This window comes from Tiliqua scincoides, chromosome 13 (assembly GCF_035046505.1).
Source record: "Tiliqua scincoides isolate rTilSci1 chromosome 13, rTilSci1.hap2, whole genome shotgun sequence".
Lineage (NCBI taxonomy): Eukaryota > Metazoa > Chordata > Lepidosauria > Squamata > Scincidae > Tiliqua > Tiliqua scincoides.
In genome coordinates, this window is record NC_089833.1 from 15,912,898 (window position 1) to 15,935,942 (window position 23,045).

The 23,045-nt window shown below is 49.7% G+C and overlaps 2 protein-coding genes across 5 annotated transcripts in view; one reads left to right on the forward strand and one right to left on the reverse strand.

The window, feature by feature from the left end:
* Window positions 1-7,832: 7,832 nt before the first annotated feature.
* Window positions 7,833-8,948, forward strand: LOC136663911 (urotensin-2 receptor-like). The gene has a single exon (XM_066640876.1). The coding sequence runs from the start codon at window positions 7,833-7,835 to the stop codon at window positions 8,946-8,948; it is 1,116 nt and encodes a 371-aa protein (XP_066496973.1).
* Window positions 8,949-17,023: 8,075 nt separating this feature from the next.
* The window catches only part of SMURF1 (SMAD specific E3 ubiquitin protein ligase 1), a 50,167-nt gene continuing 44,145 nt past the window's right edge, over window positions 17,024-23,045 (reverse strand). For 2 of the 4 annotated variants that reach the window (XM_066640524.1, XM_066640522.1), the window contains 3 exons: window positions 22,106-22,307; window positions 21,389-21,464; window positions 17,024-20,217 (listed from right to left, as the gene is read on the reverse strand). In XM_066640524.1, the coding sequence (XP_066496621.1) occupies window positions 20,118-20,217; window positions 21,389-21,464; window positions 22,106-22,307 (378 nt within the window). In that variant the 3' untranslated portion in view covers window positions 17,024-20,117. Of the gene's footprint in view, window positions 20,218-21,388; window positions 21,474-22,105; window positions 22,308-23,045 lie in introns of all 4 variants that reach the window. The other 2 variants (XM_066640523.1, XM_066640521.1) reach the window with 1 other exon arrangement.

Genomic DNA, 23,045 nt, shown 5'->3' on the forward strand with positions numbered 1-23,045 from the left:
AGTGGCCCAAGACATGCGGGAGGAATTCCAACCACTGGATCATCGACTCCTTCATGCATGAGAAGATATTCCGTGCCTGCCCCCACTGGATAATATACTTGCTCTGTATAGAAACTAAAACTGAAAGAATGCTCAAGCACTGATGGTTTCACAATAGATATAAAAGAACTGGGGTTCTCAGTGAGCTTCATGTACACAACTGCAAAACAGCCAGAGGCCTGGAAAAAAAGAAAGAAACCAAGTTTCCAGAAATGCGGGCCCCATTTGCCAGCCATACGTAGAGGGAGAAGCAACAATGGACCCAACCAAGCAGATAACTATAAAAGCCTCTGCGTTCCCTGACATCCTGATCTTAAGAGACTCAGACTAGAGGAGGAACAGTGAGGAGGAGGAAGAACACCTGAGAGAGGAAGGAGGTCTGCAGGAAGCGAGAATGAGACAACCACACTAAAAGAAGTTGAAGTGCTCAATACACACATCCCGATTCACTCAGCAGAACACGTTGCAAGTGTATATGGTTTGTAACAGAATAAAGTATATTAGAATAATAAGTCTGCCTGTTCTGGAACACGTGTGCATGCACTCACCCCCCCATCTTGAAGCTTACTTCATCCAAGACACATGTTCCTGCACACAGATCAGCTACCCAACCTACGAACATTCAGCATTCTATGAACACTCTCATTCCACACTGCGCATGCTTTTGCCTGCATCTAGTTTTACCAATGCAAGAAGAGTAACACAACACATGATGCACCAGACCAGAGCTCTGTTTAGCCCAGTATCCCGTTTCCAACAGCATCTGGTCAGAGGCTGCAGGAAGGCGACAAGCAGAACTTACAATAATTCTCCTGTTTGTTCCCCAGCACCTGTTATTCAGTAGCCAGAGATCAGCCTTTTCCACCCAGCTCCGCCACCTGTCTCTCTGCCTCTCCTCCCTGGCCTTGCCTCCCATTGCTCCTTCCTCCCTCAGGAACTTCCTCTATACTTCCCCTGTCCTTTGCTCCTCTTAACCTCCCATGATGGTAAGCCCCTCAGGGCAGGGATCTGTCTTTTCACTATGTGTAAAGAAGTAAGGATGAGAATTCAAGATGAGGGTGCTGAAGTAGCGATTGTGCTGAAATAGAGGGGGAGGGGAGAAGGGTGAAAAGCCAGGTTCCTGCCCTTGAGAAGCCTACATTCTGGGGAGGTGACAGGTGACAGGAAGAGTGTCAAAGTGGGGACTGCAATGCAACAAAGGAGGAGAGAGAAAGACAGAGAAGGGTGAAAAGCCAGGTTCCTGCCCCTAAGGAGCCTACAATCTGGAGAGCTGAAAGAAGGCGAAGGATCTTAAATGAGGGTGCTGAAGTAGGGATCACACTGCAATAAAGGGGCAGAGAGAGTGTGAAAAAGCCAAGATCCTGCCCCTGAGGAGCCTACAATCTGGAGACTTGGGAGAAGGAGAGGGTGCTGAATCCCCTGCTACAAGGAAGGGGGCAAGGGCCAAAAGAGTGAAAAAAGTCAGGTCTCTGCCCTTGAGCCTCCAATCTGGAGAGGTGAGCAGAGGAGGAAGGTGCCAAAGCAGGAGTTGGATAGCAAAGGGGCTGGGGGGGGGAAGGGTGAAAAAGTAAGTCCCTGCCCTGAGGAGCCTATAAACTATAGGTCTTTGGCTTTGAGGAGCCTACAATCTGGAAAAATGAGCAGATGAGGAGGAAGCTGCCAAAGTAGGGACTGCAGAGAAATATGGGGGAAAGTGAAGAAGGAGGTCCCTGAGTAGCCTACAATCTATAGGTCCCTGACCCTGAAGAGCCTACAATCTGGAGAGCTGGAAGGAGGCAAAGCGTCTTAATGGAGGGTGCCAAAAGAGGGGCTGCACGGCAGTGGGGAGAGGAGGAAGGATGCGTCAGTAGATGCCTGCCCCGAGTGGCCTACAGTCTCCAGGTCCCAGCCCTGGAGGACCCTACAATCTGGAGAGGGAAGCAGATAAGGAGGAATGACATCTGGGGAAGGGGGAAAGGAGGTCCCTGCCCTCGAGGAGCCTGCAATCTGGAGAGCTGGAAGGAGGCGAGGGGTCTTAGTGGAGGGTGCCGGAGGGGGGTGAACAAGCAGGTCCCTACCCCCGAAGAGCCTACAGTCTGGAGCGGGGAGCGGGCAGCGGTGGGGGGAGCAGACAGGTCTCTGCCCTCGAGGGCCCTGCAGCCAGGGGAGGGTCCCAGGTGGTGATGACGTCACAAAGAGGGACGGGTCAGGGGGCGGTTGCCAGGCAACGACGGGCAGAGGGGGTGCTGACAGGGGCCCGGAGAGCAAGGAGTTAAGCGGGCGGCCCTGCGAGGGAGGCCCCTCTCGGCGCCGGGGGAGGGAACGGGCACTCACCAGCCCCGGCTCGGCTCCGCCGCCCCCTCCTCGCGCCCGCTCCGGCCTCAGCCTCGGCCTGGCCTCTCCGCTCCGGCCCGACCTCTTCGGCGGCGGTTCCTGCTTCCTCCCTCCCTCCCTTCCGCAATAGGCCCCGCCCCTCCACACCGCTCGGGGTGGCCATTGGCTGGCGCACACCCACTTCCGGTCCACGCCTCGCCACGTGACCCGACAGACTGGCCGCTCTTTCCGCGGCCTCGGACCGTAGAGACGGCCGGAGGACTCCCCACCACGTGACACAGCCAGAGCTGGCAGGCCTGGGAGGGGAGGGCGAGCTGGGAGCGCGTGACTCGCAGCGCGGGGCGTGGCTAGGAGGCTCGCTTTCTTCCCCAGGTGCTGGTTGAGTTGAAGATGCCAACTCTCTCTTTCCTGGAAGTAAACCCATTGAGTGCAATGGGACTACTCAGTGCTGAGGGTTCAGGCCTGGGTGGGCACTGTTGGGGCACTCTTTGCAGCACCAGCCTCTCCCTGGCTACTCAGGAGTAAGCCCCTTGATTGCATGCAGGGCACTTGCTCCCAGGGCAGTGCCAGGTCCCTGCCCCAAGGAGCCTGCAGTCTGGAGAGCTGGATCTTCATCCAGGGTGCCAGAGGGGGGGCTGCACAGCAGTTGGGGGGGGAGTGATGGGTGGTGGCCTTGGGCTGTGGTCCTCTAGTGGCATAGCTGGAGGGGGCGACAGCGGAGCCAGTGGTTCTCAAACTGGTGGGTCGCGACCCACCAGCTTGTGTAAAGCTCCCTGGTCCCTTTAAGGGATGGCGACAAGACCACAACACAATCCCCAGGATTGTGTCGCTAACAGGGTAAAAGGAGGGCACCAGAAGCCTCAGGGACCACACAAGACCACAGGAACCCTGCGCCCTGGTGCCCTCCCTTGCACCTCTTCCATCGCCTGCACCACTGTGTCTGTTCACCCAACAAGGAGGCTCTTCGTGCAGCTCTGTCTCTGCCAGTCTGCACAGCCAGCTCCTGTCTGGCAGGGAGTGTCTGTTTACACAACAGAGGCACTAGATTGGGCTGAATGTTTGCTTAACAACCTGATCACATAACAACAGGGATCAGAGAAGGTAACTCAAGGTGAAGTGCACACACCTGTAGTAATAATGACACAGCTTTTCTGCACTTCTGACTTTGGAAAACTCTGAAATCTGCAAAAAAATACAACTGTTTTTCCCATCTATGCCCATGGGATATAGTGGAATATTAATCAAAATTATAATTGTAGAAGAAGTAAAGTCCCACTGAATTCAGCAGACTTGCTTTTGAGGAAGCACGATCCAACTCCATCATATTTCAATGTTTGTGGGTGTTGACCGTCTTTTGGTGTGTGTGTGTCCCCATAGCATCGCAGTGGTGTCTGTCATGTATCCACCAGGTGGGGCTGTGAGACCAGTTCTGTTTATCGGAATTGGCTGCAATAGCCAGGAAAGGAGGGCTGCCTTGCACAAAGATGTCAAAAGACAGTTTGCCAAGACCTCAGATTCTGCCCCCCCCCACACCCCCTTGCATCCACCACAATAATTGCCACTTAATGAGTGTATTCAGTAAAAGTTCTCAAAGCAGTTTCATTTTTCAGACTGAGTAACTGGGGGCACAATCCTAACCAGATCTACTCAGCAGCAAGTCCTATTTTGTTCAATGGGGCTTACTCTCAGGAAAGTGTGGTTAGAATGGCAGCCTGGGTCAATATGTATGTATGTGCAGTGAGTGACTGACAAGGAGCCACCAAACTGTTCTAGAAGCTCTGAGTTACTCTAAGTAGCCGTTTGGTTCCAGGGCCGGCCCATCCATGAGGCCTACTGAGGCAGGCGTCTCAGGGGGCGGCATGCTGGGAAGAGCTTGCTTGGAAGTCCACCTGCCTCCACCACTACCTGGGTTTGAAAAGAAAGATGGGAATGGTGAGGAAGTGTGGAGGAGAGGAAAATGTGTCATGGCACATTGGTGTGCCATGAATGGTCTTGCAGGTGTGCCTCAGGACCTGCATTTGGCCAGGAATGACCCCTTTCTGAAACTCCGGGAAGCCACTGTCAGCCTGTGTAACGTAGGTACGAATGAGAAACACTTCAGGTCCCCATAACCTAAGGCGAGTGTCTTTGGCTGCAATCCCAACCACATTTTCCTGAGAGTAAGCCCCATTGAACAAAATAGGACATACTTCTGAGTAGACCTGACTCGGATTGTGCCCTTTGTCACCTTAATTCCTCCACAAGAACAGCACCAAGCTAAACTGCCTGGGCTAGGATTTTCAGCGTCAGCTGCAAAACCGATACTGTCCCTCTCTCACGTGCCCTTTCTCAGCCTGAGGCCTTGTGGGCTTGCTTCTTAAAGATGTGGTAGAAAACATCAGGCCCTTTTATTCTCCATCCCGTGTTGCTTGGAGAGTTGATTCTCCCACAGCGAATGGAGGTCAGCAGACAGAGAAAGCCAAATCAGGGAAGAAAGAGGACAATCTGTTTTAATCCTCTCCGGTGCACAGTGTTCTTGGGCACAATGCATTCTGTGTGCGATGGATTACCAGTGCACGTGTTTCTTCATGGCTTGCCATCTATTCTCCACCCCACCCCCCACCCCCATGAAGACATTGCAATTTGCACCCCCAAGAAGCTAAAATCAGCATGCTGAAGAGACTCTGTTTTTATGGATTTGGAGAGTCTGACTTCCAGTGTGGTGTAAGGGTCATGGCTGTGGTGGCACCCAGGTGTCCCGCAGGTGTCCCTCTCTTCCAGCTACCCAGGGTTCATTTCACCCCATGTTTACCTGTTTTTATAACCAGCTGCCCAGATCTGCAGAGATGGTCGATTTTGTCCACGACACCTGAGCAGAATGAAACAATCTTTTTCTCCCCCCCCCCCCCGTCTTTTTTAACCATGAGTCACACTGTGAAAATAGCCCTGCCAGAGCAACAAAGCAGAAAGTGCATCAGAGGCGGAATGAGTGAGCAACTGACTCACTGTACTTTAAGGGCTCCCTTGCCAGCCATCGCCCTAACAACAAATTGTTCTGCCAAATATCCCAACTCCCTTTTAATGCCCGCTTTTCGGCTAATTAACACCCCCCTTTTCCAAGAAGCACAGCTGTGGTGTGCAAAGGAATAAACACAGAACTTCTTATCTATAGCAATTAACAAGAATTTATTGCTACAAACACAGACACTCCCTGCAAGTCCTCTTGCCCAGAGGCTTTCCCTCCCCAAAACTCCACTTAACTCTGGGGGTAACGTCTGAAGCCTCCAGTCCATGTCCAATCCAGTCTCCAAAACACAGTCCAGTCTTCTGCAGTAGAGTTCCTCCTCTCCAGCAGTGTGTCTCCTCCAGCAGGGTCCTGGCAGTCCTCTCTTCCTGTAGGTCTGGGTCAGGTAGCCCTCTTGGTCAGCGTCCTGCTTCTGGCCAGCCCTTTGCTCCTTCTGAAGCTGCCTTATATCCTGCAGCCCCTTGTTAAGTCCTACTGCAGCTCAGCTGTGAGCTACCTCGTTAGCTCCAAATTAGGCTCAGGTGAGCCATCCCTTCAGTCCATGTCCATTCAAAGTCCCATCAAGGTCGAATGAAACTCAGGTGTCCATCCAGGTCTCCGTTGGCCTTGATTGATTACAGCTGTGGAGACAGCCCTGCCCTTCCCAGAGCTGTCAAACAGCTGTCAAAACATGGGATCACTGTCAACACCACATCATTCCACCTGATGATCTTCTGATCTTCCATTACACAAATATCACAGGAATGGGTGCTCTCTGCTACTTTGTGAGTCTGCAGAAGACAGAGAGGGGGGTGTACAAAAGTGGCAACAGGCACAACGATCCCAATTCCAATCTGGGAAGCCACACCAAGCAGCTGCCTCTCCATCCCCCACTGTCCTTGTCCCTGCCAAAGATGTCGGTCTCGGCCAAACAGGTTAGGGGATCAGAGGATTTCATAGCATCCTGGGACACTGCAGAGGAGAGGAGGAGGCTGGGAAATAGGTCCAGCTCCGGAAAGACACATGGCATGAACCACACCAGGAACTGCGAAGAGCTGATGCTACCGGGACCTGCAGCTCACTGACTGCCTTTGTTGAGCAGCACAGAGAACTGCCAATATATGCGCTCAGGGGTGGCTGTGGCAGGAGGTTTCAATGGAAGAGCCTTGAGCATGTTGCACTGAGAGTGGGGATTGTCAGACCTGGATTCCCCCAATGAAAACTTGCTTCCCAACAGGGATGGAGCTGAAGCCAAGTGGCTCTTGAGCGAGCACACAGTCACCCCAAGACCTTCCTCACAGGTGGGGGGTTGGTTTTGCTTGCGGACGAGTTCAGCCTGTCTGCGTTTTGAGCAGTTAAAGCATCCGCTTAAACCATGAGCCGCAGTCACTGCTTGCGTGGGCTGCTGGAGCTGGTTGTCCATGAGCTCTGACCCTCTTCTCTGCCCTGCCTTAAAGCTGGCAGACTCTGCAGGGGAATGGAGAGAAAATTGCAGCCCGGAAGACAAAAGCAGCAAAAAGAAAAACCGATTGCGCAAAGGCAATCGCAAATGCACCTGGCAGAGGTGAAAGGCCAGCAAGCTGTGGGTGGCAACCATGAGCTCCCTTTCAGCCTGAAGCTGGAGCTGCTGCTGGGGCCACCTTTTCTCCCCAGTTGCACAGAGGGAAAGCCCACTTCAGTGGGACTCTCAGATTCCCCCTCCTCCTTGCGGAGAAGTGCATGGGTTTTCTAGCCCAGAGAGAGAAACCAGAGCATGACAGAGGGAGAGGCAGAGGCAGAGAGAGGCGTTCCTGCTGCAATTCATCATCTCTTCACTCCAAGATTGGCACCTGGCACAGGCTCCACCAACGCCACGATCTCACCGGGGCAGCCTCAATCTTAAAACCTCACTGCTTATCGGTGGTGTTTTAGCATCTGCAAGGAAAGATCATTTCTGGGGGGGCTGCGAATGTGCAGTGCTCTCCCGGACCAAATCAATAGCTCTCCTACAGCACACCAGCAGCTGAGGAGCCAAACTTCTGGGAGGTCCGGAGATGCTCAGCTGCGCCTTGCAGCCCGACACTCGCAACGCTACTGGGTCTGATGCGCAAAAGCGACTTGCGCTCCAGCGTCTTGGAATTAGATTTTGCCTCGAGGGCTTAAAAGCATCAAGACCGAGCAGGACTTCTGAGCGAGAAACTCTTTCCTGTTTCCCTGCCTGCCGGAATGTGAGAAGGATTTGAACAGGGGAGCTGTGAAATCCACAAGTGGCCTTTAATTCCACTTTGCTTTGCCGTTGCCTTTCAGAGGGTATATTTTACGCATGGCAAACTTAGGAGCCAAAATCAAATCATGCAGAAGTGTTTTAAAGGCAGCGAGGCTGACCGGTCAACAAAGGCATTTGTACGTCACAGCATGCAAGAGGTAGGTTAGAAGATCCTCGGGGAACGTGGCTGGAGTCCTGGGCATCTTTCGCAGCAAGGCTCAGCATGTTGAACCAGTGCAAGATGCAGACATAATGGAGTGGGGACAAGGCACTGCCCTGCCCTGCCACCTTCAGAACCACACCGATCAGGCCAACGTGACGTCCGAGGCCCTCAACAGCTCTAGTGACGTCTTGGTGACTTCCTTCTTGGGGTGCATCCTGGCCATCATGTGCCTTGTGGGAATGGCTGGCAACATCTACACGTTGGTGGTGGTCAACCTCTCTGTGAGGTTGAGCGGCTCCATGTACGTTTACATCATCAACCTGGCCTTGGCAGATCTCCTGTATCTCTCCACCATCCCGTTTGTGGTCTGCACCTACTTCGCGAAGGACTGGTACTTCGGAGAGGTGGGCTGCAGAGTCCTCTTCAGCCTCGACCTGCTCACCATGCACGCCAGCATCTTCATCCTCACCATCATGAGCACCGAGCGCTACCTGGCGATTGTCAAGCCCTTGGACAGCATCAGAAGGCCAAGGGACTACAGAAGGGCTCTCACCTGCTTGGTGTGGCTGGTGTCCTTTCTCCTGGCCTTGCCAACCATGATTCTCATTGACCTCCGGACAAGCCACCAAAATGGGGTGACCAAACGCATGTGTCACCCCACCTGGCAGATGAGGGCCTACAAGATCTATCTCACTGTCCTCTTCAACACCAGCATCTTGGCTCCTGGATTGGTCATCTGCTGTTTGTACGTCAAGCTGGCAAGGACCTACTGGAGATCTCAGAAGTCCATCGCCTGCACCAAGGAGATGAAACGTTGCCCCAGGCAGAAGGTCTTGTACATGATCTTCAGCATCATCCTTGCCTACTGGACCTGCTTCATCCCTTTCTGGCTGTGGCAGCTTCTCAGCGTCTATCGCCACCAGTCGGGCGACCTGGAAGGCCACGTGGCAGTCTGCATCAATTTCCTGGTGACCTGCTTGGCTTACAGCAACAGCTGCATCAACCCTTTTCTCTACACGTTGCTCTCCAAGAACTACAAGGAGTATTTACGGAGCCAGCAGAAGAACGGCCTCATCCTTTCCCAGCTGAAGGCAAAGAAGGGCTCCTCAGGGAGGTCCACATTGTCCGGCAGCCAGGCGTGCACGGAGAGTGTGGCCATTGCACAGCTAGAGGACATCCACCCGGAGGGCATCTTTGACTTGTGAGCAGGTGAGTAGAAATAGGCAGGGCAGGGCCAACGAGAAGGGGGTGCTGGGGGTAATTTGTACCCAGGCCCAGGCTCAAAAAGGGGACCCAGGAGCCAAAGGAAGGGACCTGAAAATTTCCTGGGAACTGGCATTTTCTGATCTCACAAGGCCCGTGAGAGGGGGTGCAGGGGGTCCATAAAGGGGATCCAAAAGAGGGGGCCTGGGAATTTCCTGGGAGCTCTGAAAATGAACTGTTACCCTGCACATGCCCAATCTTGTCTGATTCTCAGAAGCTAAGCAGAGTCAGGCCTGGTTAGTACTTGGATGGGAGACTGCCTGGGAATACCGGGTGCTGTAGGCTTATACCATGATCTCGGAAGCTAAGCAGGCTCAGGCCTGGTTAGTGCTTGGATGGGAGACCTCCTGGGAATACCAGGTGCTGTAGGCTTATACCATAGTCTTTCCATGCCCAATCTCGTCTGATCTCAGAAGCTAAGCAGAGTCAGGCCTGGTTAGTACTTGGATGGGAGACCGCCTGGGAATACCGGGTGCTGTAGGCTTATACCATAGTCTTTCCATGCCCGATCTCGTCTGATCTTGGAAGCTAAGCAGGGTCAGGCCTGGTTAGTGCTTGGATGGGAGACCTCCTGGGAATACCGGGTGCTGTAGGCTTATACCATAGTCTTTCAAGTCTGAAGGTTGCCAACCACCATGTTGTGTGAAAACTAGCATTTGCACTGTGTGCAGGCCTGCATAGTTTCTCAAGCAGGAAGGAGAGGATTGTGGTGGGCTGAAGCCGCTCCAATGGACGGACAGAGAAGGCGGCTGCTCCCTGAAGCAAGAGCCTCAACCTGCTGCATGAATGAGCCGCCCTTGTCAACCGTGACCAATGGTCACAAGAGTCTCACAAGTGCGTTGGCAGGGGAAGAGGCTGAATGCCTCCGTTTTGTTCCCGTCCCCTGGAATGGCTCCGAAAGGGAGGGGGAGACGTTGCTTGAGCCCCCCCAGCTACGCCACTGAGTGATGCTTCAGGGTATCCTTGGAGCAGACCCGCTCCTCTAAGCAGGCTGTCCGATTCCAACATCACATCCTCATCTGGAAAAAAAAAAGCTGCAGAACTTCCCTTTGAACGCATTCTCCTTAAGGGCAGAATTAATGCTCCCCACCCCCCCCACCCCCTTAGTAAAAGCTAAGCCTGCCAATACATGCACATCTATTTCATTTCCCACGTGCCTCCAAGTGAAGAACAAAAGATCTACTGTGGGTGAGGCTATATTTGGTCTCACATTCTGCTTCCTCAAGTGGCCAGCCCCACATGTCTGCAAGAAGGCCCCGAGCGAAACAGGAAGACCTCAGCCCTCCCCTTTCTCTTGCCTCCCAGGAACTGGTATCCAGAAGCTGTACAGGACTGATCATGCTTAAGAGCAGTGGTGTAGCTAGAGGGGGTGCAAAGTACTAAGTTTTGCAGGGAGCCTCACCATGCTGTGCAAGCGGCCCCCCCCCCTTTCAGAGCCAGGTGCACACCTCTGTTTTGCTCTCAAGGCCCAGAATGGCTCCAAAGGGGAAGGGGAGGGGCACACCCTGGTGAAGCTCCCTGCAAAACTTCATGCTTCGCATCCCCTCCAGCCATGCTGCTGGTTAATACAGCCATTTTCAACTGGTGTGCCGTGAGTGGTCCACAGGTGTGCCACAGGAATTTGGGGGAAGGTCATTTATTAATAGGGCCAATGGGAGATGTGAGCCCCCACTGGCAGCATGGTGTGCCTTGTCAAGTGTCAAAAACCTGGTGGTGTGCCTTGACCATTTCAGTGCCTTGTCAGTGTGCCCTGAGATGAAAAAGGTTGAAAATCACTGGCTTAATAGGTACAAATATACATTTCCTCCTCCATTCATTTTAAAGGCATGCACACCAGTGGCCATCACTGCTCCTTGCGGTAGCAGAGCCCATAAATTAAGGAAGAAATCCTATGCCTTTTTACCTTAGCATCAACCCCATTGTTTTATTTACTTTATTTTCCACATGTTTATACCGCCCTTTCTCCAAGGAGCTCAGGGTGGTGTATGTGGTTCCTTCCCTCCTTTTGTTCTCACAACAACCCTCTGAGTTAGGGCAATGCTGAGAGAGAGATAGAACAAGAGGGGGAGGGGACTGGCCAAAGGCCACCCAGGAAGCTTTGTGGCCAAGTGGGGATTTGAACCTGGATGTTCCAAATCTCCATCCAAATTGGATTGTGCTGTAAAGGTGCCTAAGCCCCTTCTCTCCCCTGCCCTGAATCCCCTGGCCACTTAATGTCACTGGGCAATCCCAAGGTCTGGCCCTATTGCAGAGAAACACCCCAACCCACTTTTGCCACTCTACACACCGTGTGCCCTGGCCCCATGTCACCCCATCCAATTCCACCAGCCCTAACACCATTCTTCTAAACCAGAGGTCTCCAAACTACAGCTCAGGGGTCTCATCTGACCCACAGCAATTTAATGTTGACCTCACCCCGCCGATGAAACAAATCAAGTTTCCACATGTTGACTATTCAACAATGCCTTAAAACGATCATAGTGAGGAAGTACCACCATTTTTGCACATGCATAAACAAATCATGTTCTGTCATGATGATGACATGACATGATATGACATGCTGACAGAACATACCAAGATCCAGGTCCACAGAGCTTGCGTCCTGAGTACACTTCTGTACTGCAGCGAGTCATGGACTCTTTGCTCACAACAGGAGAGGAAACTGAACGCTTTCCACATGCGCTGCCTCCGACGCATTCTCGGCATCACCTGGCAGGACAAAGTTCCTAACAACACAGTCCTGGAATGTGCTGGAATCCCTAGCATGTGTGCACTGCTGAAACAGAGACGCCTGCGTTGGCTTGGTCATGTCGTGAGAATGGATGATGGCCGGATCCCAAAGGATCTCCTCTATAGAGAACTCGTGCAAGGAAAGCGCCCTACAGGTAGACCACAGCTGCGATACAAGGGCATCTGCAAGAGGGATCTGAAGGCCTTAGGGATGGACCTCAACAAGTGGGAAACCCTGGCCTCTGAGCGGCCCGCTTGGAGGCAGGCTGTGCAGCATGGCCTCTCCCAGTTTGAAGAGACACTTGGCCAACAGTCTGAGGCAAAGAAGGAAGGCCCACAGCCAGGGAGACAGACCAGGGACAGACTGCACTTGCTCCCAGTGTGGAAGGGATTGTCACTCCTGAATTGGCCTTTTCAGCCGCACTAGACGCTGTTCCAGAACCACCATTCAGAGCGCGATACCAGAGTCTTTCGAGACTGAAGGTTGCCAACACTGCAAACAAATCATGACATACTAGGTTTCCACAATGGGCAGAGACAGTGTGCCTTGCATCACTCGCCTCCACCCTATAGAAAACCAATTTTTTTCAGCCTGCGGAAACTTGTAAAACATATGATTTGGCCCTCCTCCTTAAAATTTTGGAGACCCCAGATCCCTTTGCTTTTTTTCCTGTTTGAGAAATGCTCCAGCTCCTTCACCTCTTCAGCTGCTCTTCTTTACATCTTTTACAGTTCGACACAATCTGATTTGAGTTGGGGGCTGTTGGACTGCTGAATGTAGCTTCACATAAGATCATGGGAAGGGAAGACGAGAGAGCTTTACTTCCACCATCCAATGCATACGTGACCAGACAAGCTGGGAGTCGGCTGCATCCCCCTTCCTGACCCCCTTCCACCAGGTCTTCGGTTCTTCACCTCTCCCTTGCTAGGCGAACTGCCTCCAGGGCTGTTGACCTCTCCTTGCCAGTCTTTGCCCTTGGAAATTGACTCGTACCTGAGCAGACTGCAGATTATGGATCTCAAACTGAACGCCTGCCTGGAACAATAGGAGAGACTTCACAGGTGGTGGTGGTGGGGAGCCACAAGCAGGGGACCCCCCCTTCCCAATTCCTCAATGCCCAGGCTTTTGGTGGAATATTGGGGGGAGGACATTTGGGGATTGTAAAATTGCACGGGGGGGAGGGTTGAATAATACAACAATGATGGTCCTCTGGGGAAGGGGCTGTAGCACAGTGGTATTGACCCTGCTTTGCCTGCAGATGGTCCCAGATTCAATCCTGGGCAGCGCTGCCAAGAAGAGCACAATTGCCTGGTAAGCATTCCTATGAGTCCCGGCTTCCCAGGTAGTCCCTCACGGCCTTAGGAGCTGGCTGTATTCTGGTACTTGCTGCACAGATTCCCGCTTGACAGTTCAGAGTCAATATCCCAGTCTTTCCTATGCACAGTGCCAGAGGCAGGTTAGTGGGAGACCTGGGAAATAGCCCTGCACCAGACTTTGCATGGCACCCTGCCTGTCTCTTGAAGGCAAACTGGATGCCATTGTCAGTGGTACTAAAGCTCAAGGAAGTGACGCAGTGAGGTAGGCCCTCCAAGGGGAGTGAGCCTGACCCAGCACCACCACTGACTGTCCACCCATAACCTGCTGCCCCTCTTGGCGCCGCTAAAGTGTTTTTTGTGCCTGCTGCCCCCATATGTATATATGAAGCTTCCTAATACATTTTCTCATTGGTCCATCTAGCTCAGTGCTGGCTGCACTAATTGGGAGAAACTTCCATGGTTTCAGGTACGGGTCTTTCCCAGTTCTGCCTAGTAGCGCCAAGAACCAAACCTGGAACTTTCTCCGTACAAAGCCTGCAAGACACCGTTGAGCTGTGGTCTCTTATTGCAATGAGGAGCCAAGCTCCAGTAGCACAGAGCCTGCAAATGACCTAGTTAGCCAGTAAGCCAGAATCCTATAGTGGTTCTGGAGTTGGACGTGGAAGAGCCAAGTTCAAATCCCTGCTCAGCTATGAAGCTCCCTGGGTAACCTTGGGCCAGTCCCTCTCTCTCACCCTGCACATCCCTGATCTCATCTAATCTCAGAAGCTAAGCAGGGTGAGGCCTGGTTAGTACTTGGATGGGAGACCGCCTGGGAATATTGGGTGCTGTAGGCTTGTACCATAGTCTTTCGAGACTGAAGGTTGCCGACCATTTCTCTCTCTCTGCCTTGCCTACCTCACAGCGTTGTTGTGAGTAAAATAAAGCTCCACAGGGATGGCGTCCCTAGAATTCCATCTTTGACTCTTAAAATCTTTTGCAACACAGAGGTCTGGGAGCATGAAGTGATTTCAGTACAGCCTTCCTAAAACCAGAAGGTTGAAACAGCACTGCTCAAAAAAGAGAGGGATGGATGTGCACACACAGATTAAAGAGACAAAGTTGCCCCCAGCTCACATCTCCACTGTGCAACCTTCCTAAAACCAGACCTAGGGAGGCGCTGGCTAAAGGGCTCAACAGGATGGCTTTGTTGAAAACCTAAGTTTGGCAGCCTTTCCACCTCTCCTCTGCCAGTATCCGCACCGTTTCTTGCTGGAACAATAGTACTTTTGTTCTACCCAAGGAAGGAGGAAGACCTGCTGGTAAGAGGGTGGGCTGTTTTGTTCCTCAAAAGCTAAAAGAAAAAGCCACACAGGAGGCTTGGTAGGTCAATCAAGGACTCTGCTATTCAAGAAGTTACACACACTCCTCGTTCGCTCTGGGAACGCTTTCGAACTGCACGTGGCCCAGGAGCAGAAGGTCTTTGGAGTTGCCTTTGAGAACGTCCATCAGATAAGTGAGCACGTGGTGACCCACAGAGGCAGTCTCTTCCCCTGCTTGTTTACAGCCAGGATTAGGCCCCAGATTGGGGGATGCAGCAACAAGCACACAGGTGTTAGAAACAAAAGAGGTTTTTGGTCCAATTGCGCATTTGCACCTGCTGTTTGGATCAAAGACCAGGTCCCTCCAAGGTGTTGAGAGGGGAATATTTTGCATTTCAAAGTTCATATTCCAACAGCTCCGTGAACCTGAAGCAAAGGGAAAGGAGCCAAAATAAATCCCACTACGACTCACTGCTTTAATCATTTTTTGTTTTTAATTTTACATAAGGGGCTCCAAGGCCGTCATCAGCTGAAAGCAGGGGGAGGGTTCAAAATTTTAAGTACAAAAGTAAACAAATCCACAGCACCCCATTTCCACACTGCTTTTTAGAACATCTGAAAATGTGAAAAATATACTATCCCTACAGCCCTTTCTCCAGGGACATCAGGGTGGTGTTCATAGTTCCTCCCTCCTCTTGTCCCCACAACCCTGGGAGGTAGGTGAGGCTGAAAGTGTGACTGGCCCACATGGTCATCCCGGAAGCTTCATGACTGAATATGGATTTGAACTTGCATCTTCCAGGTCTGTGGTAACTCTATACTTGGCGCTCCTTCATATTTTCCAAACTTGTCTGTAAAGACTGATGTGGACCTTTATGCTTTCAAGTCTACTACCCTCTACTACCTAAGTCCCCTATGCAAGTACTGAAAAGCCTGGATTTCCCCATTCTGAGTACCCCAGACTTTTGCTATCACAGCTGCCTTAAGCGGTGACCGAGTCATACAGTGTAGCCATTAGCCTATCTGAGCATCTTCTTCCCCAACTGACCTGTACTCAAAGATTCTGGCTCTGAGCCTGTTCATGGTGCCCTGCGGCCCAGTTGATTTGCAAGAGCAGGAAATTCAGGAACCTGAATGCCTCCCTCCTAGCTCAGTACCCAGTGCCATAGGGTGAAATCTGGTTAGTGCCCATAGGATATATAAAGCAGGGGGTCACACACAGCCTTTGGCACACTTGGAAGAAGCCAATGCTTCTTGGGAGCGCAACATCTCACAAAAACAGGTGCCAGGAATTTGAATGAACGCTTCTCCTGCTGTTCTCAGCTGCTTGGCTTTCTTCCTAACTTGGAGACCTAGAATCCATTTCTCTGCCTCCTCCGCATCCAACCACCAAGCTGCCTGGGATTGCAAATCCCAATTAGAATTAGCCAAGTGTCAGAAACAATTAAGAGTTCAAAATGTAAGGTCGGTTCTGCTCTGCTCCTGGTGGACTGCTTGATAAATTGGAGCCTACTACTTCAGCATACATAAGGTCCCACTCTCCCTTCTCACCTTGAGCCCAGGCTCAAGGACAGAGACAAAGAGCACACAAACAGAAATACCTGTTAGCTGGGCTGATATGAACAGGTCCCTCTTCCAGCACCAAAGACCCCATTCCCCCCCATTACATCTTCTCAGCTGCATTTCATATTTCATTTGCATAAGGAAGACAGTAGCTCAGTGGTAAATTGCATACAGAAGGTCCCGATACAATCCCTAGCATCACCAGGTAGCGTTGCAAAGGACACCCCCATCTGAAACTTGGGAGCACTGCTGCCAACCAGTGTCTGGCAATCTTGATCTGGAGAGATCAAAAGCCTTTAGAGATCAAAAGCAGATGGGAGCTTTATATGTTCATCTCACCTTTTTAGGAATACTGTTGCATCCCCAAGGGAAGAGCTCTTGTACCCCCGTATAGCTCCATGCACCCTATCCAGGAGCGCAAGACCCAGAATTTGGTGGGTGTTTCTCTACCGTTTTGCCAAGTAAACTTGGGCAAAGAGAACATGTTAAATTCAGCTTGAATCATCTGATGACAGGATTGCTATGCATGTTGTTCTATTTTTAAGAAGGCCTCTCCTTGCATTCACAATACCCAAATCTTCTCGGTGAACATGGGGATGCCTACCAGAATTGCCAACAGCCAGGATTTCACAGCCCTCTGTAGCTACACATGACATCTGGTTAAAATTCTTCTCTGAATTAAGAAAGGCTCCTGTTCAGACAGCTGCTAGTACACAGACTGGAGTACAACAAAAATTCAGTGCATTTTATAATGGATTTACCAACATTGGGAACATGAATCCTACTGTCTTTACTGTTCAGGCCTTCTCTGTGGTGGCATCTGAACTGTGGAACTCCCCTGATGCACTTGCCTGATGCCATCTCTGCCAGTCTTAAGGTGCAGAGTCTTCAAACTGGCAGAGTCTTCCTCCTCAGCTTGTGCTTTTAAATGTAGTTTAAACATCTTAATTATTTTTATCTGTTTCCATCCTTGGAGTTATTTATATCGCCGATTGCATTTTGACTGTTTAAAGGTTGCCTTGAGGACATTTTGCTGCACCAGTCAAATGTATAAACCCAATAAACATTTTTCACATGTGAACGCAAGAGTCGTAAAACACCCGAACTTAAAGTTGTGAGAGTTTATTGCATATGTAACAAAAAAAAAAAAATGAACATGACCTCCTGGGTCCAGCCTACTGTACAATCACCGTTAATTCCAGCTGGCTCCATAACCACGTTAAATAGAACTAGTATTTATTTAAATATTTTGATTTAGACATAGAATGAAAAAAAAAATTAGTGTACAACATTTTCCACAACATAAAATCTGCAATAAAAATGGTGAGAAGAGTAACAAGGGGATAGCAGCAATACTTCAAAACAAGACATTAAAAAATAATAAATTAAAAAATACATTATAAAGTGGTTGAGGAACAAAACAAGATTAAAACAAAAGAGTCAGAACAAATACATCCTGTATTTCTGGAAAACTTTCTGTGCTCTACAGTGTAGAATCTGGGTACTGGCTAAGAGGGCTGGGGAGGGGGGCATCTGAATAGATCATCAAGATTTCACAAGCCACAATATCCACTGTGGGGATGCACTGGATGCAAGCCCAGCTGGATGGCAAGCTGTCTCTGTGAAAACAAATGCTGGTCCAATGTGTTTGGGTTCACCGTGCAGAGCTGTTAACGTCTTGCCAATAGATAACACAGAAGGAGTGGTGATTTCCTACATCCCTGAGTGCACTAATGCAGGATGATGCATTTCAGAGCCCGTAAAGACAACGGGTACCATCCCTTACTCTTGGGCTGAGAATGGGAAGGGTGAGTGCCTCTCGCTTTCTGTCCTCCACCACCTCCATCTTAAAGAGCACTTTTGCATCTCCTGGGCAAGAGGGATGCAGAATGCTGGACTGTGGGGAAGACACAGTTACGGAGGACAAGACAGCATAAGCTACTCCGACTTCCTACTCCCTCCCACCACACAAGCCAGTCTTAAGAGGCTCATAGGAACACTGCTCTGGATGGAACCTGTCTGCGAAGAGGCTGCGGAAGAGAAAATATAAATCAAAGGCCAATTCTCAGACTACCTTTGAAGAGTGGCCACTATTTCCACAATGCCCAAAGGAAGGATGTTAACCTGTTAATCCCATGTGTCCTCCATCCCAGACATTACTGGTGCAGAAGGGGATCCATCCTTTATATGAAAACTGCAACCACTGCAGCAGTGTCACAAATGGACCCTACGCATGTTCCGTCACTGGTGTTACTTTTGCGAATCTTACGCTTGGTTCTCTGCACTGTACAACGGCAGCTCAGTGCTTCATTTACTCCTCCTCCACCTCAAAACATGCAAGGAACAGCCTGGACAAACTGTTTCACATGGTGTTTGCATCACTATGGTCAAATCTACTGATGGGATCAATCACGTCTGACAGCATCTATGGATATTCGGAAAGTCAGGCTCACTAGATTGCAGTCCAGTGGACTGCAAAGATGCTAAACAAAATGCCCAGATCCCTCCGTCTCCCTTGACCCCAGTGCCCTCCCCCACGTAACCCACAACGCAGTTATCTGGTCCCTTAAGTGCAGCTGGATTCCAAAGGTGTCCCCCCCACTTAGGTCTTAATCCACCCATAAAATCCAGTACTTTAGACACGTGGTGCAAATATCACAAAACGATACGATTTCCTCTCTCAAATATACTCCTCATATTCCCCCCAACACCAAATCACAAAAGTTATGGTCCATTGAACAAACAGGAAAGAAAGATTTCAGCATTCTGACAAGCATCTAACTTTAGTTTGTCCTATCACAGTTTAAAGCTATTATCAAATTCAATTTAAAAAAAACAAAACCTGACAATAGAAATCTCCTTGTAGACCAAAGAATGATCTGTCCCACAACCGAATTCCAATGCACCACTTATCCAACGTCACATCTGTTAAATACGCTTCTCTATCGTTTTATTAGAAAAGAGGAAAAAAAGATTCAAGACACACTCGATGATTTGTGGGTCTTTTTTTTGCCAAGAAATGTTATGCTGTTAAAAATACTGCTTCGTCTTCTTGTGCAAATTAAAAAAACATACACACACAAAAAGTCTGACGTGGGCAATCTGACTGCTTTCATTCTCTTCCCTCTCATAAACCACACGAAGCAAGAGACTCAGCATCAACCTGGAACAGCGTCAGATATATGAAAATGGAAAGAGGTAAAAAGAAACATTTGGGGTTTCTCTCTGAACTACATCCAGTACATGAGATCTTTATTCACCATAAACTCCTCTCTCACTAGTGCCATTCTCCAGTCGATGACGGAACTCTGTTCTCTGTCCTGTTCCCTTTGCTTTTACGCTATTTCCTCTGAAAAGGACTTCTGCCATTTCAAGTCAAAGCAGGTCTGAGAAAACAACCAAAGGAGAGATCCTTCCAAGCTACTGATCGTTCGGCTGGTGCCACTTTGTGCATCCTCTACCAGTCGGCACATACAGAAGGGAAGGAGGGTGACAGATCAGATTCGCCTTGTATGCAAAGCTTTCCAAATGAAACTTAGGTAAGTTTCAAGATGTTCAAGATGGCTCGGATTCCTCTGGGTTTTTGATTTGATTTGCCTTAAGAGCCAAGCCATCACACTCGCACTGAGATCTGTCTGTCAAGGGAGAACCTCAGCTGCGCATGCCTGAGGAGTTGTGCGCTAACCTTGCTTTAAAAGGGCATTCTGAAATGTGCAATTTGGAATTTCAGTGCTAGTCTTGTTTCCATAGTTTCTGGACTCTACAAGGGCTCAGGACTGCGTTAAGACAAAACATCCAGGAACAAGTCCTCAGCACACCAATCTCCAGATACTCAACTACCATTTGATGCTCCTATATAAAAAGACCACTGGTCATTTTCCTGATCACAATATGTGTTACGAATCTAGCAGAATATCTTGGGTAACCAAAACCAAATGCCAAACCTGGCAGTCTTTTCTTTGAGGGAAACGGGAGAGGAAAAAGGGAATTATTTCAACAAAAAATGAGAAAAAAATATGGTTGGGAACCACCAACAAAAGCCCCCCTACCCAAAAGCACCACAGGAGGGGAAACGCTGTCAGCTCCCCCAGTTGTTGAGCATCCCACTGCTTCGGAAAAAAGAAGTTCACAGCAAGCTTCTTCTTACAGCTTTTGATTTGGTGGTCCATGAGCTAGTATCTGTTTCCTTTGGTTGCTCATTCACTCCACTGCAAACCCACAAGTCTCTTCCACAGCTGTCAGTAGCTTTTCATAAAGCTTCTCATAGGATTCATAAGGCGGAATGTCAATTCGGTTAAAGCTGCAGAAGACCAAACACAAAGAGCGTTAGCAGGCTGCTGTTTCTGATCAAGGATTCCACTTACACACACATCACACACACACACACACACACACACACACACACACACACACACACACAGGCACATATTTATTAAAACAAAACCCATTTTAAGTGGCCAGCAAACACATCGCTAGTTTACTCAACAAAAGTTCACGTGAAGCATTGATCGGGAGGGACAAAAGCAACAAGGGAACGGAACAAAATTAAGAGGCAATCAAAGCATTCCAGTAGTAGTTCTGATACGCAGCTTTCTCCCGCCACCATTTTGCTTTCAAAAGTGATCCTTAGAATTCCTCTGCTGGGAGAAATTTAAAGCTTTTACATAGAACACCAAACTACCACATTGGCAGACTGAAACAGACTGTGTGCTGAAGCAGTGACATTCACTAGGAAATCACCAAGGAATACAGATGGAATACAAACATCGTGCCCTTGTAAAAGGGAACATTTCTAAAAAACACAGCTACCGTCCACTTGCCAGGCCCTCTCTTTATGTGCACAAGCCAAAGCTCTCACTTCTTATCTATACCACAGAGAGCCTGAAAGCAGCACAAAACACTTTAAAATACAAGCTCTCTCCACCCTCATTATTGGGACTGATTCCTCTGCAGCTGAACCTGCCCCACTGTTTTGCAACCAGCTAACAAAGCACCTGCACCTCTGGCCTCACAGCTCCATGGCAGGTCCACACAACTCTGCACCACTCTTTGGGCTTCTTGTGACATTATCCCTTTCTATCACGGTCACCATTCAGGAGAAAAGAGTCAGGAGTTACCCAATATCATCACATATCAAATCCACCTGGTATTTCAGATCCCCTCAATGGAAGCAAGCAAGCAACAGGGCAAAAAGGACAACTGCAGGTTTAATAACTCAACAGCCCCTGGAGGATTTTGATTCACCACAGAGGGGGTACCCAGCAGATAGAGATCCAAGAAGAAAATATACAGAAAAACAGAAGAAAAATTGGCAATTCCCAACCACAGAAAGTTGGGATATAAATTCAAAAAACAAACATTTGCTGCCTGTGGCGGTTTGATGTTCTATAGGTGGCACTACATTTTAGTTTATACATACTGACAAACATGCTCCCTTCCCCATTGCAATGAACAAAAAAGGACAGGCTTACCAAGTGTGAGCTTTCGGAAGGTTGTCTGTGTTTGCATCTATCAGGTGGATGGTGAAGAGCCTGGGGCCTGCCGCGCCTGTAGAACCTTGCAAACAGACATTCTAGTTAAGGCCCTTCACAAACGCAGCAAGACGCAATACCAGCCAGACACCCCCCCCCAAACAATCTTACAAATGAGCAAGCACTAGCACCAAGCTACATGTTAATGTCACATTATTGGCCTTTGTACTCTCTTATCCCCAACCTCATGGAGAGATCTGGACTGAACTAAAGCACTTGGAGGGGAATGCAACTCTTTAGCTCTGCCATGGTTCCAAGCCAGCCTTCCTGCTCCATGGATGCCGCTTATAACAAAGCCCCACACACTACAGAGGCATGCAAGGCCCAATAACATGTTCACTGTGCGACTCCCCAGTTTACCATTGAATATTTCCGTGGCAGGATACATCTTTTTCATGCACAGTTAAAAAAGCATCTCATGTAGCAAAGAGGAGAGCACTCTACTTCAGACCCTGGAGAGTCACTGCTGGCCCAACTCCATACAAATGGATATTTTCATTGCAGAATTATGAACCAAATCTTCTGCCACCCCCCACCCCCAACCTCACGGACCACTTCGCAGGGTCACCTGTGGTCTGCGGACCGAAGGTTGGGAACCACTGGTTTACCACTTCAACCTTTCCACAAGTGCACTAACTCAGCCTCCCTATCAGTCACCTTGCAAAGCCTTGAAGCCCTGGAGTGGAACCCGCGTGGAGCCCGTCACAAACTGCAGCAGCCGTGCTCTTCTCTCTTCATCAAAGGCTTCCACAGCTTGCCAGAACCACTTGACAATGTTGCTGTCCGCCAAGCAGTGCTTTAAACGCGTGTTGGACTTCCAATCGTTCAAGTCAATCTTATCCAAGCCTCCTATTATAAGCTAACAAAATGAGAAAATGCATGTTGTATATGTGCGACACTTAGGGGGCGACACTTTGAAGGAAGGAGCAAAAGGCAGCTCCAAGTTCTATACCAGCGATTTCCAAACACTGTGCTGCGGCAACCTTGGTGTGCCACAAATGGTCTGCAGAAGTGCTGCAGGGGAGTCTGGGGGGGTCATTTATTAGTAGGGCTATTGGGGGATGTGAGCCCCTTGCCAGCAGTGTGATGTGCCTTGTCAACTGTCAAAAAACTGATGGTGTGCCTTGACAATTTTATCACCTTGTCAGCGTGTCATGAGATGAAAAAGATTGGAAATTGCTCTTCTATACAGTGGGCTCTTGGTATTCATGGGGGAACTGTTCCTGGGCCCACTGTAGATACAGAATTCAGCCACTTCTAGTAGCATCAGTTCTATGAGGCCCTCCAGCAGGGGCTTGCCACCTGCAGATACTGAAATCCATGGATGCCAAACCCTTGTATAAGGAGGGCCTACTGTACTTGGTTTTGCCATCTGCCTCTGAAAGTTCGTAAGAGACTGTGTGCAAAAGTAGGCACAAGGCAGATTTTCAGAGGGGAACAGATTGACTTCTTTGTTAAAGAACCCGCATTACTGCTAAAATTGCTACAGGTTCAAGCCCCATGCTGATGGGGTCCTGATGAAGAACACCTTCTACAGATCCTAAAGGCAAACCTAACACCACTGAGGTTTCTCAAAGGCTATTTTTTCACTTGATCA